At 59.4% G+C, this 25,464-nt stretch overlaps 2 protein-coding genes across 13 annotated transcripts in view; one reads left to right on the top strand and one right to left on the bottom strand.

Moving 5' to 3' along the window:
* The first annotated feature begins 3,169 nt into the window (after nucleotides 1-3,169).
* On the top strand, nucleotides 3,170-11,037 carry Pla2g2f (phospholipase A2 group IIF). Its single transcript, XM_047552049.1, has 5 exons — nucleotides 3,170-3,501; nucleotides 4,104-4,153; nucleotides 7,397-7,541; nucleotides 8,423-8,532; nucleotides 9,071-11,037. Exons 1-5 carry the CDS (start codon nucleotides 3,386-3,388, stop codon nucleotides 9,259-9,261), a joined length of 612 nt encoding a protein of 203 aa, XP_047408005.1. The 5' UTR covers nucleotides 3,170-3,385; the 3' UTR covers nucleotides 9,262-11,037.
* Nucleotides 11,038-17,311: 6,274 nt separating this feature from the next.
* Pla2g2c (phospholipase A2 group IIC) overlaps nucleotides 17,312-25,464 on the bottom strand; it is a 65,560-nt gene continuing 57,407 nt past the window's right edge. For all 12 annotated transcript variants that reach the window (XM_047552098.1, XM_047552149.1, XM_047552123.1 and 9 more), the window contains 2 exons: nucleotides 25,191-25,294; nucleotides 17,312-18,137 (listed from right to left, as the gene is read on the bottom strand). In XM_047552098.1, coding sequence (XP_047408054.1) covers nucleotides 17,971-18,137; nucleotides 25,191-25,294 — 271 coding nt within the window. In that variant the 3' untranslated portion in view covers nucleotides 17,312-17,970. The remainder of the gene's footprint in view (nucleotides 18,138-25,190; nucleotides 25,295-25,464) is intronic.

The following is a 25,464-nucleotide window of genomic DNA, read 5'->3' as shown; positions in this document are numbered from 1 at the left end:
TATATTGTTAGGTTATGTTTGTCAACATTTTGTTAAGAACTTTTGTGTCTATGTTCATGAGAGATATTAGTCTGCACTTTTCTTGTGATGTCTTTATTAGACTTTGGTATCAAATAATAGTGACTAGGAATTTGTGTATAATCGATCTTATGGGCTAAACGGTATCCCCTCAAGACTCCTGTGTTGAGACCCTAAAGCCCCGTACCATAGAATGTGGCTGCATGTGGAGACAGGGTCTTTGAAGAGGTGATTAGATTAAAAGAGGCCTAATCCACAGATTTTCCACAATGAGGGGAGCTGATGTCCTCATAAGAGGAGGACATTTAGACACACAAGGGACATGGGGACATGCAAGCAAAGAGGAAAGACCATGTGGGGACCCACTGAAAAGGCAGCCATCTGCAAGCAGAGGAGAGAGGTCTCAGAATGAAACCAGTCCTGCCTACACCTTGACCTTGAACTTCCAGAACAGTCTGCAGTATCTGGCTATGGCAGCCCCAGCAAACCAATTCAACTGGTATTATCTCTTCCTCACGAATTTGGTCAAATTCACCAGCAAAGTCACCTAGACCTGAAGTTTGTTAACGGGAATGAAACTGCATATTCAATTTGTGTTATAGCTATGGGGTTATTTCCAGCTGAATGATTTCCTGTCTTTCCAAGAAATTGATTATTGTATCTTAGTCGTTGAATTTATCTTTATATTCACTTTAAAACAGCAACCAAAAATAAGAAAATAAAAGCCAAAAGTCATTCTGCTGTCTAGAGATGAGGGTTACTAATGTTTGTTGTTTATCTTTATTTTACACATGTGTACACCAATCCCTTCCCTTTCCTAAAGAGAAAAATTGATGTGCCCTGTGTATACAGGTGTGGGGTTTTTTTTGTATCACCAAATATTCTTTAAAAGCATGATTATGGATGAATCGTTAATAATTTGCTTCACTACTGTCCTCACTTAATTTGTTTCTGATTTGGGGGGCACGCTCCTGAAAGCACCCCAGTCAGTCCTTTTCCATCTGTCTCTGGGAACCATTCAGGTTTGCATCTTGGTTTGCAGGCCCAGAAGTGGAATTTCTGGGCCGACCAGTTTATTATTGACTTCATTATTGAGCACACCGGGCTTGGTAGGGGGAGGGTGGGGAGCCCCTCCTTCCCCTGGAGGATTGGGTCTCTCTGAAGACCAGCCCGACCAGCAGCTCCGCTGGGAATCCGTGACAGGGGTGGTGGTGCTGCGTGCGGGCTCTCAGGGGTCCCTGGCTTTGATCTTGGTCTCCTTAACACAGATCTCAGTGGCTCCCAGCGACCTGCAGGTGGGAGGCTGTCCCTTAGCATGGGGACTGTACCACTTGCTTCTTGACTCTTCCTTCTTCAGAGCAAGACCATCTCATCAGGAGGTGGATGCAAACATGGAAATGAAAATAGCTTTGTGCAGACAGATGAGGGATGGCAGAGACCAGCCCTGCTGCTCCCAGCCTTGTGGCAAGAGGAACCGCTGGGTGTGTGGAGGAAATGGGGGCCTCTGCTCCCCAGGATCCCAGTCTAAGGGAAGTGTCCAGATCCACACGCTGAAACACATACTCGTATCGCAGAAGAACGCGCACGCAGGTGCAAATTAGCAGCTTCCCGTGTGAGGCTGGTTGCGTGCGGGGTTGGGGGGCTGGTTCTTCCAGGATAACTTCCTGGGGAAGGAGAGCAACCTCCATCACAGAAGCTGTGGGACACAGGAAAGGCGGAGGCTGGGTGAGGGGAATGAATGACGCTGAGATGGGCTCATTGGTTTGGGACAGCCAGAAGAGGAAGCTGGCAAAGCTGGGGGTAGGAAAGGTGCCTTGCCGGCAGGTTTGGGGACACTGGGAAAGAAGGAGCAACATGCAGTGAGGGGATCATTTGGAATGTCGATTCCCAAGAGTACCCTTCTCTCCCCGGAAGCAGCCCAATTCACCTGGAGCCAGAGATCAGGCCTCTACCTTAGAAAAAGCAGGTCTTTAAAACTGAGAACCTGTCAAGTGCCCACAGCACTGGGCACCGGACGTGCCAGTGCAATTCATACACGGGAGGGCTTGTCACGCAGGGGGCGCTCTCAGCCAGGAAGAGGGGAGCTGGGTTGGAGCCCCATCGGGGCGACTGCTCAGTCTGAAGAGGGGCCTCCTGGAGCCGCGGGCTCTGCATTCTTCCCTCCTGTCCCTCCCTCGTGCACCCCACGCTCCCAAACAAGGAGCAACTGGTGAGGACTCCCGGGTCTGCCAGGCCCTCAACCAGAGGCACTGGTGCCCCCAGGGCACATTTAGCAGTGTTCAGAGACATTTTTTGTTGTGATAACTCAAGAGATCAGGGAGGAGGGCAACTCCTGGAGGCCAGAGATGTGCTCAGTCTCCTGGGGTGCACTGGTTGCCCCTCAGCAAGGAGGGCTCACCCCACAGGGTCAATGGTGCCCAGACCAAGAGGCCCTGCCCCAGGCCAAGCAAGCTCGCCCCTCAGACGCCAGCTAGGGGGACTTCCTGCTAGACGCCCGCCCTGGGCCCTCCAGCCTCAGCCCGGGTAGACACGGGCACCAACCCACGTCCAGACCAGGGGAGCCCCTTCTCGCTGCGGGCGGGGAGTCCTCTGAAGATCCGGGATTAAGTGCGCTCCAGACGGACACATTACGGGTCCCGAGCGTGTGCCCGCGGGCCTCCCTGAGGAAAGCCCTCTGACCACTCTCGCCCAGGCCCCGCTGCACGTGCGTCCATTCTTAGCAGGTCCTGCCCAGTTCATTTGGCTGGAGTCTCCCTACTCCGTGACCGTCCTCCACACCCGGGCAGTTCCCCAGCCTCCAGGGCCCCTGGGGATGCCTGTCACCCAGCTTCTTCAGCGGGAAGCCCAGCAGGTCATCTTCCCCAGATCCCACTGACCCTGATCATTCTGGTGATTTCCCACCCACCGCTTTCCCTGCTGTATCTGCAGCCCAGCCTCCCCGCCTGCGGAACCTGCTACGGTGGCCCCTCCAGCACACGTGGTGGCCGCCCTTGGATAAAGGGCCCTTCCCACACTGTGGTAACGTCACTGAGCATCGTCCCAGGGGATGGAGAGGCCTCTGGACTCATTTCCTTTCCAGTGCCTGGGGAGGGGCCAATCTCGATCAGGTGCATGAACCCCCTAGAGGGGCCGGCCAGGGAACACGAGGGTGGGGACTTCGCCCGGCAGCCGTGGGCAGGGCTGTGGAAGTGGGAGGAGGAGGTGGAGCCTCCTTTTTCTAGGGCATCTGTCACTTGCCCAGGGGCATCACCGGGCTCTACCCTGCCAGTGTGCGAGGAGCGTGAAGCTGGGGCCTGTTCCCTGGACCTTGAGGAGCGCATCTGAGACTTTTCCAGGCCTATGTCGCTGGCCCCCCAGAATCCGGAACATGGCAGATGGGGCGCAGGCCAACCCCAAAGGGTTCAGGAAGAAGGTGCTGGTTAGATGCTGCTCTGGGTGGAGGGATCCAAGCAGCAGGGCCTCTTCTCCTTCCAGAACATTCAGGTAGGTGTTTGCTGTCCCGGGATGGAGCCCTCCATGGAGGGATGCTGGGACCGGGTGAGAGACAGGCTCCTAGAATCCACTTCTCCCCAGGGGGGACTGTGAGTCTCTGAGTGCTGAGCTGAGCTCTGTCACTGTATTTTCAGCAGTAGAAGGGCCTGTGGGACCATTTTGTCAACCCTCATGGGGCACTTGAGGCCCTGAGAGGCCAAGGGATCTGCTTGTGGTCACTCTGCATTTTGAAAGCAGAGCTGGAACTAGAATCCAGGGACCACCCATGTCTCCTGGTCCTGGGTTTAAGCTCCCAGCTGCCAGGTTGGGTCCCAGACCCCCCTGGAGTGTGGAGGGCAGGGGTCGCCGCTGGCCCGAGACTGTGGCTTCCTGTCTGAGAAGCGGAGGCGTGGAGGGAAGTTGCTTCGGGGCTCCTGGCTCTGCCACCCTGGGTGTGTTCCTCTAGGAGGGACAGGGCCGGTGTGGGGTGCTGTCACAGGGCTGGAGTGGCAGTAACTGGGGCATCGAGGGACAGCATGGTGGCACCTCTGTTGCGGCTCAGAACTGCAGGAAGGTGGGGAGACGAACTGAGGCTGGGGTTTCCTCTCTCTCAGGTCCAGCCTGGGAGTGAAGTTCTTCGCCATCGCCGTCCTGGCTGGCAATGGTGAGCGCAGGCCCCGGAGACCCCTGCCCGGCCCAGCCTTTCTCCCGCGTCCCTGGGTACCTGCGTTACTGTTCCACTGACCGGATGTCCCCTTCCTCTCTCTGGGCCTCCACTTCCCTCTCAGGCTTCCCCCTCTGCCCTGGGGCTGTTTACTCCTTGGGTCACCTGTGAGCACGCCAGGGGCCTTCAGCATTTATGAGCCACGAGGGAGCAGGCGCAGGGCTGAGCCAGCATCGTAAAACACGGTGTTTGTTGGCGTTTGTGTACCTAAGCATGTGTATGGGTGGGTGTGTGTGTCGGCAGGAGTTAATGAGTTCATGTGCAGCCAGACGCACGTCCATACACGTGTGTGGTGTGTTCCAGGCACACGAATGTCTATGTGTGCAACACTTGACCGTGTGTGTCAGAGGTTGGCCTCTCATGCCTCCAGGTGTGAGTTCACTGTGTCTGCAGAGTCTACACAGTGCAGTCTCCCCACGGGGTCTGCTGGGAACTTCTCTCATGGGCTGGTACTCCAGGCATCATGGGTGGGGTGCAGCCACCCTGCAGGATTGTCGTGGGAGCCTCCTGACCCAAATTGGACCCCGCCACACATCCAGGTGTCCCTGTGGTAGGTGCCTCAGGCGTGTGGGAGGTCAGCTGAACCTCTTGCTGGCTTTTCATGCAGCCAGTTACACACCGCCTGGACCCAGCCTGGTTTGAGGAAAAGAAAGATTCCAGAAACAAAGATAAGGTTCAACGTGGTCAGACCTGAGAAAGGACTGGCAGCAGGTGGAAAATGACCTGTCACTTAGAAAACTAGGCTCGTGCTCAGCCAAACCCCTGGTGCAGGCAAACCACTGTTTGGGCTGGATGTGGGTCGGTGCGCAGTGGTGATGTGCGGGGGTGTGAGCGTGCGGGGGAGGCGCGTGTGAGCCGGGTGTGTGGAGCGTCAGTGTGAGATTCGCGAGCTGAGGGGTGTGCATGTGAGTGTGTGAGCACAGCGTGTGAGCGCGGGCGTGTGAGAGAGGGTGCGTGAGGGGTCTGCCCTGCATGACCGGGAAGCTCCCTGCTCCTCTCCCCCTGTGTGGGTGGATGGTGGGGGCCTGGAGCCTGGCTCTGCTCCCCGGGGAACATCTGGGCAGCAGGTGGGGATAGGGGGCGGCCAGGAACCCAAGGCCATGAGGTCCTACCTCAAGGCACTTTCTGGGCCAGAACTGATGGATAAACCAGAGCCAGGCCTGAGTGGCTCCCAGGCTGCTTTGCACACACACTTTTATCCTGCAAGGCTCCGCAGAGCTGGAGAGGAGGCAGGGAGGGAGCCAGCATCTGGTTCCCTGCCCCTCTCAGCAGCCCTGCAGGGCCAGTCCCCTATCTGCAGCTCAGGACAAGCTCGGCCGCTGGATGCAGGGCCTCTCCTGCAGTCCCCCTGGTCCCAGCTGACAGTCCCCTGGTGCTACACTGTTCTCTTCAAAGCCTTCTTTTATTTCTCCCTGGTCCTCCCTCTTTTCTTCTTCTTTGCTCTGTAATGATGGTGACCATAGAGCTGAGACCCAGGAAGACTCAGGAGGAACAGGATTGCCAACCTCTGCCCTCTGAGGGTTGGGCAGGCCTGACTGGGGGCCACCATGCCCCAAGAGGGGTCATGGAGAGTGGGTGAGGGCAATTGCTGTGCACTGACCTGCAGATCTCTCACGGTCAGGATTGTTATTCCCATTTCACAGATGGGAAAATGGAGTTCCAGGGAGCTTTAGTTATTGGCTGAGGTCTGTCTGACTCCAAAGTCTGAGCTTTTCCCACTAAGGCACATCTTTGTTGAGTTCTGCTCACTAGAGAGGCACGACTTGTCTCAAGAAGCATCAAGAGTGGTTGGGGGGACGCATCTAGCCTCCAGTTTCTGAAATCCCTGGCTTCCTTTCTCTCCCAGACATCTCCTCGTTCATGCAGCAGGGCAGGGTGGGGAATGTCCGGAGAGAGCGGGAGACAGTGTCCTCAGCTGTGTCACTGTCTCTGGGTGCAGCGGAAGAAGCCCAGGGCTGGAGGGGGCCAACAGCAGCCGCACTGTGTGCTGGATGACCTCCAAGCTGGGCGCCATAAGCAGGTTCTGCCTCTTCCAGCATGCAACACCGGGCAAGCCTTAGTGTTCTCATTCGTAAAATGGGGACAGAGTGGCTCTCTTACTGGTGCATGGGCAGCTTCACCCAGGGAAGAACTGTAGGCTGAGCCCAGGAAGACACACAGAGGCAGCTCAGGTGGCTCAGAGCCCAACACCAGCCAGGACCATAGAGGGAGGGAAGCAGTGGCCAGCAGGGCGAGGCAGCCGAGGTGCAGGAAGTGCCCTTGCACTCTCGCTTTCTCTGTGCGTGCATAACCCCGAGACGCTCCAACCCCAGGACCGGGGGTGACAGGGATACTAGGAAGAAGCCAGGAAGGGAGGGAGTAAAGGGACCCAGAAATGAACCCCTGGGGTTCAGAACAGCATCTGGCATTTGCAAAGCCCCTCCCAGTGTGCCAGGCACCGAGCAGCCCCCGTGAAGAGCATGTTCAGATGGTCCCCAAACTACCGTGGCTTGACTTAATTTTTCAGCTTTACGATGGTACTAAAGCAACATGAATTCAGTAGAAACCAGACTTCAAATTTTGAATTTGGATCTCTTCCCGGACTAGTGACAAGCGTAACAATCTTCTGTCACATGCAGGGTAACACTCTGGCTCCTGGTCAGCCCCTGACCATGAAGGGAAACATCCGCCCTGCAGTGGACTCTGTTGCTAAGCTGGGGCGTCTGGTAGGTTAGGTGGCTGAAATGCATTTGTGACTTACGATACTTTCAACTTGCAAAGGGCTTAGCAGGACTTCAGACACATCCGAGCATCTGCACCCCCAAGCGGCAGGGGTGTGGGTGAGGAGCCCTCATTCCCTGGGCCCAGATCTGTCTCCTTCTGACACAAGCCTGGGCAAGTGGCTGAGTGCTCCAGCCTCAGTCTCCTTATCCAAAAAGTGGGATAGCCACAGAGGGCTGCAGAGAGTGGAACGGTTTAGGATTTTGTACATATGGTTTCTCAGGCTATAGAGCTTAAAGCAGGCACCTGGTAATGCCCGACTTCAGGACTTTGTAGGTTCCTCCTTCCTCCTGTTCCCTGCGACCGCCCTTCCTCTACTGCTTCTCTGGCTTCCCACTTCCGTTCCCTGGCCCTGGGGTGCCCTGGGGTGGGGGAGGGGTGGCCCTGGGGCCCGGACTCATACACCCCCTGCTTCTCCCATAGTTCTGTCCGCAGCCCAGGGCAGCCTGCTCAACCTGAAGTCCATGGTGGAGACCACCACAGGCCGAAGTGCAATCCTGTCCTTTGTGGGCTACGGCTGCTACTGCGGGCTGGGGGGGCGTGGCCTGCCCATGGATGAGGTAGACTGGTAGGTGGACTGGTAGGTGCTGGAGGCCTGGGCTCCTGATGGGACCAGGTGGGGGCTGCTGAGGTCATCTCCACCTCTGTGAGCAGGAAGAGGATCAGGCTTGTTGGATAAGTTAGTGGCCAGGAGCCTGATACTGGACGCTTTCCTTGTCCATCTCCAAGGTCTTGGTCTTGGGAGGACTTCAACCCCGCCCCTGTCTGGGAAGGAATCCTTGATATGACCCCAAACACACATGGGAGGCAAGGGGGGTGACACCCAGCCCCGTGGGACTTGGGGCACCCAGAAGCCATGGCTTCTGCTCCAATCTCCCCAACAGCAGCCGCGCCGAGTCTGGTATCACTGGGAGCTTAATAAGTGCATGCTGACAATGACTTCAGTCCTGTAGAGGTGGTGGGTCAGCCACTCGGTGTGTGCCTCCTGTCTCCCGTATTCCCAGTGCCCATTGGTTTTTCAGACCACAGCCCTCCCTGGCCATCAGGAAGGCCAGGCGCAGCTGGGCCCAGCTCCTCCACACAGCTTGACCCAGGCCTCTCCCGTCCACCCTGCTGGCCACATCGGTGGACCACCCAATCCACCCTGCCCCTGCCCCGCACACACACACTGTGGTCACTTCCTGGGCTCTAATTCCAGAAGCTGGGAGCCCTGGGGAAAGGACAAAGAGGCAGAATCGAGAGCAAGAGCCCTGGGCACCAGCCCCAGCTCTGCCTGGCTGTGTCACCTTGGGCAAATAACAACCCCTCTCTGGGCAGCAGTCCAGAAAGGTCTGACCCGGAAGGGGCTGTTGGATGCGTTTGTGGCCGGGAGCCACAGATAGTCCACAGTCCCCGCTGGGGGCAGGCGGGCTGGCCGGCCACACCTGCCGCTCACCCTGCCGCCCCCAGGTGCTGCCACGCCCACGACTGCTGCTACCAGAAGCTCTTCGACCAAGGCTGCCGCCCCTACGTGGACCACTACGACTTCGGCATGGAGAACGACACCGTGATTGTCTGCAGTGAGTCCCTCCCGGACCCCCACACGTAATGCACACATCTGGCTGGGACGCACTGCCCCAGAGAGGAATGTTCCAGAAGACTAACATGAGCATAGGATGAAGCAGCAGCGCGAGCACTCTGGCCTGGGTGCTGGTGAGCGCCAGCAGGCGTTAGCAGAAGTGCCTCTCTGTGCCCCGCAGTCCTTACCAATCACTCCCTCCTGCTGGGGGGTCCTCGCTGTGGGCCCTGGCCTCTCGGGGTGACCTAGGCAGACCCAGCCCCTCTCTGGGCCAACAATGCTGAACTCCAGCTATACAGGTTGGTCTGCAGTGGATCCCCCATTTGAGCCTGCACCAGAGTCACCCGAGGGCTTGTGACAACGTGGACGGCTGGGCCCCCCCCCAGAGCAGCTGACCTGCAGGCTGGGGCCTGGCCCCAGGGTGGTGCCGTTGCCGCTGACCCCAGAACACCTTCCGAGGGCCACTGGACTCTGGGAGTTGCGCCCCAGGTGCCCGAATCCGGGGTCTTCGCCCACAGCTTTGCCCCCCACCCCCGCAGGCCAGCTCAACGAGACGGAGTGTGACAAGCAGACGTGTGAATGTGACAAGAGCGTGGCTCTGTGCCTCAGGGAGCAGACGTACAGGGAGCAGCACCGCGGCTACCTCAACATTTACTGCCAGGGCCCCACGCCCAACTGCAGCATCTACGACCCGCCCCCGGAGTTCATCTGCGGACACGGCTTCCCGTGACCCCTGCCCCGCCCCAGCGCTTCCGAGGTCTGAGAGCCAAGTGGGAAGCGGGTCTGTCCCGGGGCCAGACAGATGGAGCAGAAAGGGTAGGGCCCGGGCAGGAGCCCAGGTGCCCGGTGGCCCTCCCCAGGGCCCTGCAGCAGGCCTGGCCCCAGAGGACTCGGGAGCCTGCCCCTGCCTGTGACCACAGGCTGGTCCCACAGAGCTCTGGGCACGGCTTCACCCCGGTGCTGGTCCTGGACTTGGTGGGAAGCACATGGCTTGTTGGGGTCTCCCCTGAGTGTGGAAGTCAAGGCCCGGGAGATGGGAGTGCGTCCTCTCTGCCGGCCCCAGCTCGGCTCCCTGACCTGGCCCTTGGGCCTCCAGCACGTGCTTGGCTGTTTCCTGGGACCCGGTTCCCAGGCATCGACGGGGCTGTGAGGCCTGGCTTCTGGGGTCCCTGGCCAGCCCTGCAGGATGATTAGGATGATTCTTCTGTGCTTTGGGGGCGTGTGAGCCCATTAACACAGCAGGTGGCCCCACCCACCTCCACGTGCAGGCCCACAGGGCAGCTACCAGCCCCAGAACCCCTGTTGCTCGAAGTGCCTCTGAGCAGACTCCTGAGCCCGCATGCATCCAGGGATCAGGTGCAGGATGTCATCCCTTGAGCATACAGGGACAGGATGGGGACACAGCCCAATATACCCACCCCCACAGCTCCTCTCCTCACCGACTGACCCAGCCCCCACCGAGGACACCACTCGTCTGAGGAGGACTCTGAGCACCCCCGACAGGGAGCGTGCAGGGCCCAGCCCTCCAGGCCCTCCCTGAAGCTGCCAGAGGCAGGAAAGCAGGCCCCCGTCTCCCTAAGAGAGTCAGGCGTCAGGAGTCACGAAGGTGGAAGGGAAGGTGCTCATGCAGGACACTGGGAAGAAAGTTCCAGAAGGCAACAGGAGGGAGCAGAGTGGGGAACAGGAAGCAGGAGACGGGAGCCAGGTGAGAAGGCGAGGGCCAGTTCGTTAGAAAGGACAGGAGTGCGAGAGGCACTGGGGTGGGCGCCTGTGGATCTGGGGACTTGCAGGCTGAGGTGCGGCTTCTCCGCTGTGCCCAGCACTGGTGTCCCTCAGGTGCGCCTTCCCCTGGCCGCATGTTCCCTCAGTGTCAGTGGCCTCCAGCTAGATGGCCTCACATCCACCTCCTACCATGTCAACCCCAAGGAGGCCACCCTGGCCTGGACCACTCTTAGCAAGTTCAGCCTGCCCGGCAGTGCCACCTGGAAGTGCCCACTGCCACTAAGGAAGGAAAAGCAAGCAGGGTGGAGGAGGCCAGGAGAGACACCCAGGAAGAGGGCAGGAGAGGCCAAGAGCCTCTGGGAGCAGCCGTGGGACTAAGCGGGGAGGCTGCAATGGCGGGGGGACTCTTCCCAGGCTCGCCTCGTGCCAGCAGTAGTGACATGATGGGGACCTGTTGTGCTGACCAGACTGCCCGGTCACGGGATCTTCCTGTCTACCTTCTCCAGGAACTCAGTCAACAGGCCACCCTTCACCCCTCTTTGGCGGGCCCCCCAGTCTCTAGGTCGAGGGCCCCACCAGGTCAGGGGCAGAGCAGGGCCAGGGTGGCAGGAGCCTCCTGCAGGGTCTTGCCCTGGCCTGTGGGCCCCTCCTCGTGTGCACACAGCCTGTCCTGGAGCTGGGCCAGCACCGGGGATGAGTGTCTGCTGCTACGGGTCCCGCCCCTCATCCCAGACCCCCCAGATCGCCCACGGGACTCAGCATCCCTTCCGCAAATTAATAAAGACCCCGCTCTGGATCCTGAGGGTCTGACTTCATTCCTACTGTGGGGTCCTCCTTGGTCAGGCATTGGGAGGGGGACACGGGGACCCCGCCCAGGTCTTCAGCCCTGGGGAAGGCAGGAGGTGTGGTCCCATTTCCTCCAAACCCAGTAGCTGTCATGGCTGTCCCCAGCCCCAGGGCTGAAGTGACCCTGCTCCAACAGAGAGAGGCTGAGAAGGTTGGAAAGTGGGGTCAAGCCATGGGCATTGGACCTGTGGTCCTGCCATGGGGCACTGATAACAAGACCGGGCCAAGGGCTTTCCAGTGCCAGTCTCAGTAATGCCCTCCTTACCCTCTCCTGCTGAACCACCAAGGCCCACAGAGGGAAAGCAACTTGCCAAAGTCACATGGGCCATAAGACTGCAAGTCAGCAAGAAGTGACTGAGTCCTGGGTTCCAGCCAATTTCATTTCTCTTTCCAGCTCGGCAGTCTCAGGCGTGATATATGTGAAATGGGACCACACCTCCAGCCTGAAAGGTCACAGGCTTGTTGTGCCAGCCACTGAGACAGCTGGAGGTGGGGCTTTGTGAGCCCGTGGGGCAGGGGTCAGCGAGGGCAGGAGAGGGTCGCCCTCCTGATCACCAGCTCCGAGGCCAGACACTTCTTAGAAGGAAAGTGGGGCAGCGAGATAGGGAAGCCACATGAGAAGGCGGCAGGACAGCAGGTCCCAGGTCCCAGCCCAGCCCCTTCCCAACACAGGTTCCTGCCTGAATGGGAATGAGTTTCTTCTGGCAGAGTGGCCAGAGTGGCTGTTTCTGGTGTTCTCCAAAGCCATGGGTTCTCCTGGGGACATTTGGGGGTTGCCCCTGGGGAAACACGGGTTGAGCAAATGGGCTCCCCACACCACCTACAGCCTTCAGCTGAGCAGCCTCTGTGTCCTGCAGTGTAGACAGAGCTTTCCTGAGACGCTGCAAGAAGGAGGGGCTCCTGGGCTGAATTCCTTAAAGGTGGAAAGCCCTGGACCAAGCCACCCGTTGGTTTGTCCATTCAGGGGCCACCCAGTACCTATGGCCTCCTCAGCCATTCAAGACTGAGCCTCAAGACTCTGCTCCGGGGAGCCCAGGCCTGGGAGGGGAGCAGCCGTGTGAGCTCATGACCATCACATATGGTGCCGGGGTGTGGGGGGCAGATGACACCCCGGTGTGGCAGTCCCAAAGGTGCCCCAAAGGCCATCAGGGTGGAACCTGGCAGGTATCTGGGCTGCCCCAGGGGGCCAAGGTGCCCAGGGAGGAGTACAGGTCACATCACTGAAGGGCCTCTCTCTTCCTGAGGACCTCCCATCACTCTTCCCAAGGTGGTGAGCCATCCTCGCTGGGGCTTGAGGTCAGGGCTGGCCTTGTTCCTCGCTGGCCTGGGGACTGCCATCTCCGCCCAGACCTAGGTCTGTCTCCTCCCTTCTGTGGAGACGCCTCCCCTCCCTTCCCCTTGCCGGTAGTCACAGCTTCCAGAGCCTCAGTTAGGACCAGCTGTTTTCTAGGACTTGGGCGACACCTCGTGGACATTCTTGGTCATCACCAGGGCTACTCCACAATTCCTCTGCCCTAGACCTGCAGTGAGGGGGGACCCAGGGAGAGACAATGCCCAGCAGATACAAGAAAACCTTCACCATCGCCTCCGTCACCTTAACGTGACCAACGCCACCTGTCACAGAGAGCATCAGTCGGTGGCACCCAGCTCTGCCTCCCGCAGGCCACGTGACCTTGGGCAGGTTTTCTCACCCACAGAGCCTCAACATTTTCCTTCCGTACAGTGCAGCTGGTAATGACACACGCAGCAGAGGGTTTGGGGCCTGAACGAGATCAGGAGCACCCCAGAACAGGGCCTGGCATGTGGGACAGAAACTGTCAGAGCTGGTGACTGGTGCCCGTCAGTCATGTGATGGACAGAAGGTCCTCAGGGTCAGGCTGGAACACGGGAGCAGGAGAAGGAGTTGCCGGAAGTAGATTGCCTATCATCTCCCCAAACCGGAAATCCGGCAGAACCAAAGCTGTAGCTTAGCGAGAAAGCCTGACTCCCTCCATGCCGGAGTGGGGTGGGGAGGAGCAGCAGGCGGCGGGAGGGAGGCAGAGAGGAAGGTCCCAAGGACAACACTAGCCCCAGCCACAGCAGGCCCCTGGTGTCTCGCCTGACCCTGGTCACGGCTGGCCCCAGGAGCCAGCCTCGGCCTGGCCTTGACCATGAATGCAGAGAGGTGGCCCTTTCCTCCCGGGGACAGCACTGGCTGTCAGCTTCCCCAGTTGTGGCTTTCTAACAAGCAGCTGATGCCACCAACTGTGACAACAAGCAAAGTTCTGGAGAGAAATACCGAGGCTTCGAAGCTTGGAGCCTGGTGGGGGGGCAGAGAGTACAGCAGAAACAAAAACTAAGAATGTCACCCTGCCAAGGGCAGCCCTGCTGGACCGGCCTGCCCAGCAGGTCCAGGACCACCCCCTACCCCTGCTCCCCAGGATGATGTGGGGGACAAAGGAGGAAGAGCAGGATCAGTCCGCGCTTACCGTCTGCCAAGCACGGCTCAGAGCTTCGGTGTCTTCTCATTTGTCCTCACAGTGGCCCTCGGGGATGGGGCTCTTCAAAGCTATTCACAGCTTCCTCTATACATGGAAGACTCTAAGGCCCAGAGAAGCCAAGTAAATTACTCCAGGTCCTGGGGGATTTGCATCTGACTCCTGAGCCTTAACCTCGGAAAGCTCTGGATCTGATACTCTCCTTTTAAGAAAGGGGAGAGGAAGCAAGAGGTTAGGAATCAGAAGCCACCTTCCAGTTGACCACATACCAAATGGCCACCTGTGACCAGTTTCCTCAGTGAAAAGGGGATAAATAATTCCTGGGATTCCTCTGGTAATCGGTAAGACAAGGGATGAGGAGGTGCCGGGAGGGGACTATGTTCACTGCAGTGAGGAAACAGGCCCAGGAGAAGCGGGGACGTGCACGAGGCCCTGCCCACCCTGGCGGTCTTCGCACAAGACCAGGCCTCTGCACCCCTTCACCCCTGCTTACCCCCGCTTCACAGGTAAATTCCTGCCCTCCCCAGCACCCGCCAGAACCAGAACCAGAACCAGGCACCCAGCAGGGCAGCATTGAACCCTTGAAGCAGCCTCCTAGCTCAGCCCTCCCCGTGGGTCTCCAGTTCTGGGTTTCTTCTGGAACAAGCCTACAGAAGACAGCCTGGGGCTCAAGAGCCTGCTCCAAGGAGCGGCAGCTGTGTGGCCTGAGCAAGCCCCTCCTGGCCTGGTGAACTGGGAACTACCCTGCCTGCAGATCGTTGGGGAATTCCATGTGCCTGGCCCAGTGTGGGCTCTCGGTACCCGGAGGTTGTCTGTCCCAGCAATGGAGGCTTGGGACCGGTCCTGCTTCCCCCACTCACGGGCCCAGGCTCTCGGGCCCCCGAAGTGATCTCGGCAGTGCCTGGCCAGTACCCGAGCCCCCAGTGTGTGCGTTCAGTGACCCAGAGGTCCAGCCGCCCACTCCTCGCCAGCTGGCCATGTCGCAAGCCAACAGTCGAAGGACCTTCTAGGTTTTGCAGTGTCCCAGGGAGGGACGGGGTAATAGCAATTCCACCTCCTTCAGCTTCCACACATACAGTCTGCCCCAAAGAGTGATGGTCACTCTTGGGTGAGGTGCTGAGCCCCAAATCCCACCCTCCATGAAGAGCCCACCCTGATGTCTGGTCATTTCAGTTAGACCCCGAGAAACGTGGCTGGTTAAAATCTGAAGAGTTGGGGAACCGCATCTGCGTTCAAAGCCTGGCCACGTGTTCTAACAGCAGTGCCCTGTGGCAGCTGAACTGAATCACTGGGTCCCCACGACCGCCCCGTCCCTCCACACGGCGGGAATGCCGTGGCCACAGCTGCCCATCTTGCTTAGGAAGACCCTGGGGCATCAGGAGGCTGGCTGCTTGAGGTCACACAGGTGGAGAGCAGCAGGAAGCTTGGAACACTGCTGACCCCTGGGGCTTCCAAGTGACCACAGCTCTGCTTGACCTGTCCTTGCCCCCTTAGCTCTTCTGCTTGCCTGAACACCGAAGCCTGCCTTCTCTGTCCCTACTGGGAGCCACCTGGAAATTCCTTCACCTTCGCCAGGTTGTCTTGCCCTCCAGTTACTCCAGATACACCTCGGTGACAAAAAGGAACAAAGACCCTTCCTGAGCTTCTATTCTAGTGGGGGAGAGAGACCATAAACAGGGGACATGAGTGAGCATGTGGGACACTGGCAGGAGGGGAAAGAACCCGAGGCAGAGGCTGGAGAGGACCCGAGAGGCAGGGCTGTGTGGCAGGGTGGGGGCCGGGTGGCCTGGGACCCGGCATCCTGCTGGCCACCCACAGTGTGGAGAAGATGGAGTGGGCAGGGTGGCTGCAGACAGAAGTGTTAAGAGCCACTGCAGCAGCACGAGCCCAAGTGATCAGGCCCAGGCAGCGGGTGGGACACAGGGAGGATGCTCAGGTTCTAGATTTTTCTCCACCAGTTTTATTCTTTTTAAGATAACATTTGACCGAGTATTTCATGAATATAGAACATGGATGAATGGGGAAGGTCGTGCTAACTGCGTGGATGTAGGATTTGAGGGGACTCTGACACCCAGGGCTTTGGCCAGGAGGGGCCGAGGTGGAGAGGCAGCTGGAGGGGCCTCCTTGTGCACGCTGAGTTAGCTTCCCGCTGACTGGGAGGCTCCGCCTGCCCGCCTGGCCTTCCCAACTCCTGCTCCTGCTTCGGGTCTCAGATGACATGTCCTCCAGGAAGCCTCCCTGGCCTCCTGGGCTGTCCTGTCTCCCCAACACCCATCCCAGCATTTCCCAGACTGCTCGCCACATCCCCCAACCCTGGGCTCTGACAGCCCCCCAAGGGTGACCTTTACTTCTCTACCCTAAGCACAGGGCCAGGCTTAGCGTCCGTCCTCAGTACAGATAGGTGACTGCTCTTCAGGGACAGTGAGATTTCCCAGTAACTGAGATGGGTCCCTCTACAGCCCCACCTCTCCTCTCAGAACCAGGCATGACACCAAACAGGCTCCCCCACAAACAGGCCCTGTCCTTCCTCCTACCAGACTAGGTGCTGCGGCCCCCAGGGGCGGCCTGGATTTCACCGTGGAGTCTGGGCCTTCACACTGAGCCTCTTCCTTCACCCTGGCTATCCGCGAGATGCCTTCCCTGTCCGGGGCTGGTCTCTGCTGTGCCCGGGACCCTCCAGGGCAGGTGATGCTGGCCCGGCCACCCTGCTCCCATCCCTGCCTTCTCACATACCCCTCGGACCCTCTCGGATGCTCCCTGCCTCCAGCTCCCTCTACAGGTGGGGAAGGGGGAAGAGGGCCAGCGACTGCCAGACGTGGAGCTGAGACAGAGCCCCGGGCCCTGCTCCCAGGACCCCCTGGCGCCCCGTCTGACTCCGCATCTTCCTTAATCCAGACTTGAAGAACTCAAGCAGCCACGATGGCTCAGCCTGGCCCCCAGGAGTTTTTGAACCCAATTTTGCTCGCGCGTGTGCACACTCGCGTGTATGTGTGTGTGTGTGTGTGTGTGTGTGTGTGTGTGTGAGAGACACCTCTGAATCCCTGTTGCCTGCACCATGCCCGGCACAAAGCGGGTGCCCAGGAAGTGTGAGTTGGGTGGCCTCCTGAGGCAAATACGGCTCCCAGTGTCTTCCTCACACACGGCTGACCCCTCCTCCCAGCCTACCGGGAAGGGGCAGAGGCCACAGCACAATGTTCCAGTGGCCTCTGAGTCCCCGCAGTGCTGAGACCTGGGAATTACGAGCCACACCCAAACGTCCCGGCTTCAAACAGCGGCCTCTGAGCAGCTGGCAGCTCTGCCGAGTCGGCAGTTGGCCTGGGCTCCACTGTCCCACAGAGGCTCTCTGGGAGGCAGCGTGGCTGATCTGGGGCCTCAGCAGAGATGGCCGAGCTGACCACGCTGACCAGGTGGGCGCCACCTCTCCCAGGTGAGCCCGGGCCTCTTCTCCGGTGGAAGCCGGCGTCCTAGAGACTGAAAGTGCCCAGGGCCTCTGAGGCCTAGGCCTGTGGCTGGGAGGCCTTCGCTTCCGATGCCGTCTCTGAGCAGAGGCCCGTTCAGAGGAAGGGCGGCGAGGGAGCCTCCGCCTCCTGGTAGGAGCAACGCGCTCTGGAGAGCTGAGCGTGGTCGGTGAGAGGTGAGGACGTGCGGAGGCGGGACAATCACAGACGTTTTGCCACCTACCGTTCCAGCTAGGACCGTAAACATCAGAATCCACCAGATTAGAACACGTTGACGTTTATTAGACTCCAAGCCTGGCGTGACCAGAGCCTTCCGGATGTGGATGGGAATCCGGGATGCCCCCAGTGCGCCCTCCCGGCCCTCTCTCCCGTTTCTCGACGTCTTCCTGGCCATGAGTCCACAGGCTGACATGTTCTCGTGGTGTCCTGGGCCCCGAGACATGAACCCAACATCAAGCTGTTCCCACCTGTGGGTGCGCAGGGTGCAGGCCGACCTGAAGCAGATGAGGGCCAGACACCGGGCGTGGCCCCCAGGGACCCACTTCCCAATCTCTCTGCTTTCTTCCCAGGGAGACCTGTGGTGGGCCGCCTCCCAAGTCTGCCCCGCATCTTGATGTGGAGTGGGGCGGAGGGAGAGTGGAGGGCTTCCCCGGCTGGGTCCCGGCTGGGGGAGGGCGGGGTGCTCCTCTCTGCTCCCCCGTCCGCCCTTCCTTGCCTCACAGCACTGGCTCCTGTCTGGACGAGTCGCTTAGCTTATTCGGCGGATGTCCGCGGTCCCTCTCTATCCACAGGCTCCCCTCTAACCTCCAGGCCTCCGGTGCTGGGTGCAGGGTGCCCCGAGGGAGCTGTGCCACAGGGTGGGTTGTCAGGGGTAACGGGAGGTGGCTTCCCAGAAGGGCAGCAGGACAGCAGACGGCAGTGGCGGGTGGGGCCTTCCTAGCACTGGAGCTTCTGCCGGCCGCACGGGGGCCGGCCGGAGAGCAGCTTGAAGTTCCTCTCGTAGGTGGGCAGGCTCCTTCTGAAGCAGAAGGCAGACTGCCTGTCACACTCGCAGGCCTTCAGCCCGCAGAGGCAGCTGCCGCCAGGACCCAGGGAGCATCCGCCTGTGGAGACACGCAGGGTCACGGGGTGTCCTGCCCACCCAGGGCTCGGCTCTAAGGCTGGGGAGAGCAGGGAGCTATGCCGGCCAAAGACTGAGGACAGAAAGGGAAGGAGGCAGGAGTACCTCTCCTTCACCTGCCAGCACTTCCCATCACATCCGGGCCCCCAGCCAGGCCGGAGTGAGAGGCAAGGCGGGGCCGGGAACCCGGCTGTGTGGAGGAGCCCTGAATCACACGGGTGGCCAGGACCCCGGGAGGGAGGGAGGGAGGGGCTCACGTTGCCAGAGCTCACCCCCTATTTCCGACTGCCTGCTTGACAGGCCACTTGGTGGCTTTGCACCTCCAACTGGGTCGTTCAAAATGGCACCCGGGCACACCTGCCCCTGCCCCGCACCAAACCTGTCTCCCTCCACACTCAGCAAATGGCACCAACTCTGACTCGAAGCAGAAAACTAGGAGTCGCCCTGGCTTCCTCCCTCCTCCCAGCCCCAGTCCTGTGGATTCTCCATGTTTAAAGTACTTTACGCTCTGTCTTCTTCTCTCCACCATCCTGGCCATACCCAAGTCCCTGCCATCACCAGCTCTTCCTCCTCAATGGAAGGAAATAAGCAGGGGCAGTCTCGAAACGCTGCCTGAATATGTTGGCTCTTCTTAAAGCCCCACTGTGCCTCCTATTATTCAGGGAAGTCATCCCCAGCCCTGGTGGCCCATGGCGCACACTTGCCCTGACTCCACCCTCCCAGCCTCCCCTTCCTCATTGATCCTCCACCCTCCCACCCTCGTTCTGCTCCAGGGACCCCAGCTCTTTTAAATCACATGTCTCACTCTCTCTTGCCCCAGGGCCTTTGCACATGCTCTTCTTTTGGTCTAAAATCCTCCCCAAGACCTTCAAGTGGGGAGATCCATCTGCACTTTGGGTCTTGATCAAGTTCCACCTCCTCAGAGAGGCTGTCCTCGACCACACTTGGCCACTCTCCCGTGTCCCCCTGTTTATTTCATCTGCACTGACTGGTTGGTTGACTTGCTTGGGCTGCCTCTCCTCTGCAGTGCAAGTTCTGGGAAGCTGGGTCCCTGTCTGGCTCACCGTAGCATCTCCATCATCTGCACAGATGGCGGCACGTCAGAGTCGCCGCAGAAACAGCTGAACAATATGCGCTGGGCCACTGTGGGCCTCTGGGACCGAGGGTCTGCCCTTTGGTTGAGCAGCCATTGGATGGGACCTTTTCTTAGGTGTTCAGCGTCCTAGCTCGTGTGTGTGTGTGTGTGTGTGTGTGTCGGTCTGTCTAAAGCACAGCTTCCCTTTGTATCTCACTCCACCCGAGTCCCACTGTCTTGCGGGGTTGGGAGTGAGGAAGGCGGCCACCTCGTGCCTTGGTTTCTGATCTGGGTATCTGTCTGTAAAGTGGAGCAGCAAAGCCTCCGTCCCCGGGTGGTGGCCAGGCAGCTGTGGTGCCCCTCCTGGGCAGACACTCTGCAGCACTTCCTGCGGCCAAGACGGCGGCGCAGCCAGGTCCACAGAGGAAGGAGCGGCGCCTGCCTGCCTGTCCGCCATCCGTGCTACAAAGTCCACCTTCCTGTCCTCCCACTCCAGTCTGCAGACGCGATTTCTCAAGGCAGATGACACCGGCCCACGGCCAGCTGCCCCTCGCCCTCGCCCTCGGGAATGTGCCAGGGATGTTCACGCCGCTCCCACTGGTCCTCACGCCTGGGCTCCTGTGCCCTCCACGCCCCCCGTCCGTCTGCCACAAGCTGTCGAGGTTCACCACGCTCCAGCTCCGGACACTCGTCTCAGAGCCCATTCCCCGCGCACGGCTCTCTGCCCTGCTGTCCCTCCCGTCCTCTGGGGGCGGCAGTTGCTGGAGCTCAGGTCCCGTGTATGTGGCGTGCCGGTGACCCTGCTCTCCTCCCAGTGACCTGGTGCTGCTGTCACTCTGGAAACCTGTCCCACCTTCCTCGGGCCCCTCCGCCCCTCCTCCCCGCTCCTCCTCCTCTCCTGCTTCTGGTCCTCTCTCTGTCCTTCCCGCATCTCAGCTCCCAGGCTCCTCGGCCTCTCTCACTGCCCTCTCCCTTCCTGCCTCATCTCCCCGTCCTTCCTAAATCCTCCCTGACTTCCATCTCTACCTCTCCTAGCTCACCCAGCCTCTGGCTCTTCTGGAGTTGACCTCGGGTAGTGGTCCTTCACTGGGGACGGCCATTTGGATGGCATCTCTCAGCCCTGGTAGGACCAGGCCTGCCATGACCTGGAAGAAGAGGGAGCCCTGGGCCAAAAACGCCATCTTTGGAAGCCTCCTCTTAAAAGCAAACCTAAATCCAGGTCCTGCACCTTTGAGTGTGCTAAAGGAGAAACTGAGGCAAGAGGAAAAGAACTGATGGCTTCAGAATGTTCTTTCCCATTCCGTTTCCATTCCCTCTCCACAAATGAGGCAAGGCAACAGCTCTGCACCCCTGCCTATGGCTAACTCAGACCCTCACCAGGCCTCTGTTTGTGCCCCTAGTCTGGGCCCCAATTTCCCCCAAATTCTTAAGTGGCACTCTTATTCAGTCCGGGACCTCACATCTCCTGGAGTTCCCAGCTCCAGCCCAGATGCCGCCTCGAGCTTCAGACTTCAATGCCAGGGTCTACGTGCCACACCCTACCCTTGGACGTCGGATATGCTCTTTTATTAGTCCATTTTCCAGAGCTATAACAAAACACCCAAAGCTACGCAGTTTACAAAGAAAGAGGCTTACTTAGCACACAGTCTTGGAAGCTGAAAGTCTGGACAGCAAGGTGCTGGCTCTGTCGGGGCTGCCCGGCTGCCCGAAGGTGGCCGGAGGGAGAGATCACTCAGCAAGGGCGGAAGTGGGAGAGACTGGGGAGGGGCCAGTCCTGCTTGTAAAAACAATCCTCTGTGGGAACTAAGCAGCATCCGTGAGAACCCCATGAGTCTCTTCCAGAACCCCCAGCGACCCAGTGACCTCCCACAGGGCCCCACCTCTGAAAGTCCACCACTTCGCTTCTCAATATCGCCACTCTGGGACCAAGCTGCCCACACATGGACCCTTGGGGACACACTTAACCATATCCAAACCATTGCACATTTCAGGGGTTCAAACCAAACCCCGCCTCTTCATGGTCCGCTCCTCCCCCATTTTCGCAAAATCAGTAGATGGCGCCACTACCCGTGGCCGTCCGGCCTCCAGTCTCTGGCCTCCGTTCTCCATTAGCCTCCCTCTCCTTCAGGCTGCAACTCTAACCCCTGGCAGGTCCTGGCAACTTCACCTCCAAAGCGTAGCCAGCATCTGCCACTGCTCAGCCCTCTGCCGCCACCCCAGTCCAGGCCACGGTCACTCCCCCAGTGCTTCAGAAACTGTCTCCTCCTGGCTCCTCGTTCCCCTCTCTTCTGCACAACAGCCAGAGTGACCTCTCCAGAGCAAATCGAGAGCGTCCCCTGCCCCGATTCACACGCTCCAGTGGCTCCCCCGCCACTGCGGCGGAAGGTGAGCCCGGTCCCCGCCTGGGGCAGCGCCCAGCCTCAGCTGCCGTCCTTCCCAAGGCCCCGCGCCTGCAGGCTGGCTCCAGGTCTCAGATCTCCCTGGCAAGACCTTCCTCAGCCACTTGGAGTGGCGCCCTTCCCTCCTGGCCTGCATCATCCCCTAGCTTGTCGCCGTGTTTGGGAGCTGCTCATAGCACCTGTCCCTATCAGAATCTCTGCTTGTGAACAGATGGTGGGCTCTTGCCCTCCGCAGAGGCAGGCCCCTCGCCTTGCTGGTCTCCAGCCCCTGGTGACTGCTCTGCTCCAGCAGCGATTGCCGACGGCCTTATGGCTGCCCTCGTGTGGCCTGTGCACCAGGGCTCAGGAGCCAGGGTCTGGTCCAGATCTATGGCTCACACAGCTGAGAAAGGTCTTTGCAAATTCAGCTTCAGGAGGCTGCCACTTCCGCCTTCCCACTGTGGTAGAGGGGGCATCAGAGGCCCAGAGATGGAGGTGACAGCGGTACAGGTGGCTGGAACCAACCGTCTGCCTCCAAGGCTGGGCTCCTCCCCACACAACACATGCATGCATGCGTGGGCGGAGCGGGGTGTCACTGCTGGGTGATCTTAAAGTCCCTTGCAAATGCCAAGTACTTATGTAAGCCCACTCAGAGGAGGGAGAACCACCCCCAGGCTGCTGGACGGCAGCTGTGCCCTCCAAGCAACCCGGCCCTGGGCTCTGTCATGACCTTTCTCTGCATTGATCTCCTGGTGGCATTTAAATGGACAGACCGAGCTTTTTTCCCCTCCCCTCCCCCCTCACCTACCACATCCCTCCCCAGCAGCCCCTGGTTGCTAGGCAACATGGGACCAGGCTTGGGTGCAGGATTTCAGTACTCAGGAGGCTAGGAGGGGTTAACCCTTGCAGGGCAGCTCTTTGAACTGAAGTGTCAGAGGTAGGGGAGAGGTTCTATTCCCTGGGGGTAGCCTTAGCGACCTTGGCCGCCCAGTGCTTTCCCACCAAGTAAAGGGGAAAAGGAAAGCTGGACAAAACAAGAAATCTCTATGTTCCAAAGGAAGGGCCCTCACCGTTAGCCACTGCAGGCCAGGCCCTGTAGCAGGTCACTTTCCCAGATGATGAGCCGCCCTGTACAGACGGGGACGGGGAGACGGAGACGAAGGCCCAGCTGGGAGGGGGAAGCCTGACTCCTTTGCCTCTCAGCAGGAGGGGGAGGATCTGAGCCTTTGAGAGAACCCAACTCTAATTGTCCCTCATTGCCCTCCCTGGGCCAGGGCAGAACCTCCGACCAGCTGACCAGCTCGCTGCGGATCACGAGGCTTACATTGGTGTAGAGTCCTTCCACCAAACAGGAGCCTGTCACCTTCCACAGGGCTGGGTGGTGGGAGGCAGGGCCCCCTGGCTCTGAATCCCAACTCTTCTTTCCCTGACTGTGTGACCCTGGCCATAGCACTTAACCTCTCTGAGCCTCAGCATCTTTGACAGGGAGTGAACACTCCCACCTCGGAGGTCTGTTGTTGGGGTTCAGGATGCTGCGCGTCAAGCGTCCATCCTTTTGCTCTGGAGTTTCCATTAGACTGTGAAGAGCAGGAGCCTGGCCTGCCCTTGCTCTGCGCCTGGCCCTTGGCACAGTGTGGGCACTGGACAGGCATCTGGTGGGTGCTCAGTGCACACTGGGCAGGTGAACGGATGTGCCTGGGTCTCAGCACTCGGTGGCCACAGATCCAGCATGAGCCAGAGGACCAGCTCTTGGCTCACCACAAGGGGTTGCTGATGCCCTGATGCTGATACACAGCCCTTCCCGTGCCAGTTCCCTGGGCAGGGAGGCACCAGGCTGCAGGAGCCCCGGTCAAGGCTCAGGGACAGCAATGAGGAAAGCACAGCCCAGGCCACCAGCTGGCCAGTCCTGCTCTTGTCACCAGCCAGCACATGCGAATCAGGGAACATGTGTCAGCTGCTGGGGCTCCAGCCTCCTCCCACCCCCCAGTCTCTTTCCTGCACTCTCCCCATCCCCTGGGGTCCCAGGCTGGGAGGTGCAGTGTCCCCACCAGCCTCTGCCCTGGGAGCAGGCAGCCCGCGGCGGCCAGGGCACAGGCTTGGTCTGGGCCTCTGCCCAGTGGGGAAGCTCCCTCCACTCGCTGATTCCACTTCCCTCCCTTGGGCACCTGCCCCTTCTGCCCTGATCCTCGTGAGGCGTCAGAGGAGGGCGCCCTTTCTGGCCATCGTAAGGTGCCATCTGACACCTTAACGAGGATGAAGAGAGGGAGCCATGTAAAAGCCAGACCAGGAACCAGGTCGGGGAAGAGTCCGGGGAGCCTTTTCAGCATCCCTCCCTCACTAGTCAACAGCCACCCCCTCCTCATGGGGCAGAGATGGCCCCTGGCCTCAGGAAGGTGACATCCTTGGGTTGAAACACACAACCCGCGGGGGCACCCCTGCCTTGCTCCCTTCCGAATGTGGCCTCAGGGGCATCACAGAAGAGATGCTTCGATTTAGGCCTGAGGATGATCCCGGGCAGAAAGCTCGGCTCAGGAAGGCTGCCTGAGCTCACACGGGGAACGGGGCGATTCTGGTCAGGGGAGCACTCACGGGGTCAGGGGCACGCGGGGCGGCTGCCGGAGCCCAAGCTGAGCTTCCCTCGCCAGTGTCCGAGCCCCCAGTCTACCGAGCATCAGGTTGCCTGGCTGGTGTCAGGAAGACCTCGCAGTCCAAATTCCGGGTCTCCGGTTGGGCTGAGTTAGAATCCCGCCCTGAGCCTGGGATGGGGGTGTGCTTCCTGCCCCAGGAGACGAGTGTCCTCAGGATGGTTTCTCCCTGACCTCACAGGAGACAGATGAGCTCCAGAAACACTCACTGCTGGAAAATCACACCTGGGGAGCCAAGGGGCTCACGCAACTCCACCCTGGGAAGGGAGCCCACACTGTAAGAGGGATCCAGACAGCAGTCGGGAATGGGTGGGACTCACAGGGGGCGACTGCCCAAAGCTACCTGCTCTTCGGACACACTCACCCTCACATACCCACACCCCACCAGCCTGTCGACGCCTGGTCGACCCCAGGTCATTCCCTGTGGGTGGACTTGCCCACCCTGGCTCTTTTCCTCCTCTTTCCGTGGCCTCAGTATCTTGTGCATTCCTTTCCTGTCCCCCTCCTAGTTACTTTTGTGTCCCCATGGCACTGATCTGCATGCCTGGCAGGCAGTCGCCCTTAACGAGTATTTGTTCAACTGAAAGACGGCTGAGCTGCTTTGTTAACGCATGACAGACATAAGGAAGAATGTTTGCAACAGCAACCGTTGCTAAGGGAAGCTGCAAAGGCAATGTAGTCAACAACTTTTTATTGAGCGTGTACTATAGCCAGGCTCTGGACTCCCAGAGAGTGCTTGTGAGACAGCTGTGGGCAGAGCGACCAGGGCAAGACAAACAAGTGCTCTCCAAGACGCTCTGGTCCTTGTTCTTGCCCCTTTCTATCTCAAAGCAGCTGAAAAAAATCTCATTTCCTAAAAGACCCCTGGGTCAACAAGGAGGTGACGGGTAAGGAAGGACCAGGCTCAAAGGCATGTCCCCCCAGGGAAAGTTACTCACAGACCACTGTCTTGTTGATGACGTGGAACTGGTAGCTGTTCAGCACCGGCTGGCAGCCAGACTCCTTCAGCTTCTTGTAACAACAGTCATGTGTCAGGCAGCATCTGAGGGCCAGACCAGAGGGAGATGAGGGACAGCACCTGTGTGCGTGTGTGGGTCCCTAGGGAGCAGGCTGGAGGACCTCGGGCGGGAAATGCAAGAGACTCATCTGCCTCCTCCCCTCCAGAAGGCCCTGGAGCAAGGGCAGTGAATCACTGATACAGGTGTCCCTCGG

Source organism: Sciurus carolinensis, chromosome 1 (genome assembly GCF_902686445.1).
Source record: "Sciurus carolinensis chromosome 1, mSciCar1.2, whole genome shotgun sequence".
Classification (NCBI taxonomy): Eukaryota; Metazoa; Chordata; class Mammalia; order Rodentia; family Sciuridae; genus Sciurus; species Sciurus carolinensis.
The sequence above is the reverse complement of the archived record's forward strand: the minus strand, read 5'-3'. Positions and strand labels throughout refer to the sequence as shown.

Bases quoted from the DNA above. Each gene is read 5' to 3' on its own strand.
- Pla2g2f (XM_047552049.1), top strand. From the start codon at position 3,386: ATGGCAGATGGGGCGCAGGCCAACCCCAAAGGGTTCAGGAAGAAGGTG. The intron at 7,542-8,422 runs GTAGGTGGACTG...TGCCGCCCCCAG, and splicing joins CCCATGGATGAGGTAGACTG to GTGCTGCCACGCCCACGACT. The intron at 8,533-9,070 runs GTGAGTCCCTCC...CCACCCCCGCAG, and splicing joins CGACACCGTGATTGTCTGCA to GCCAGCTCAACGAGACGGAG.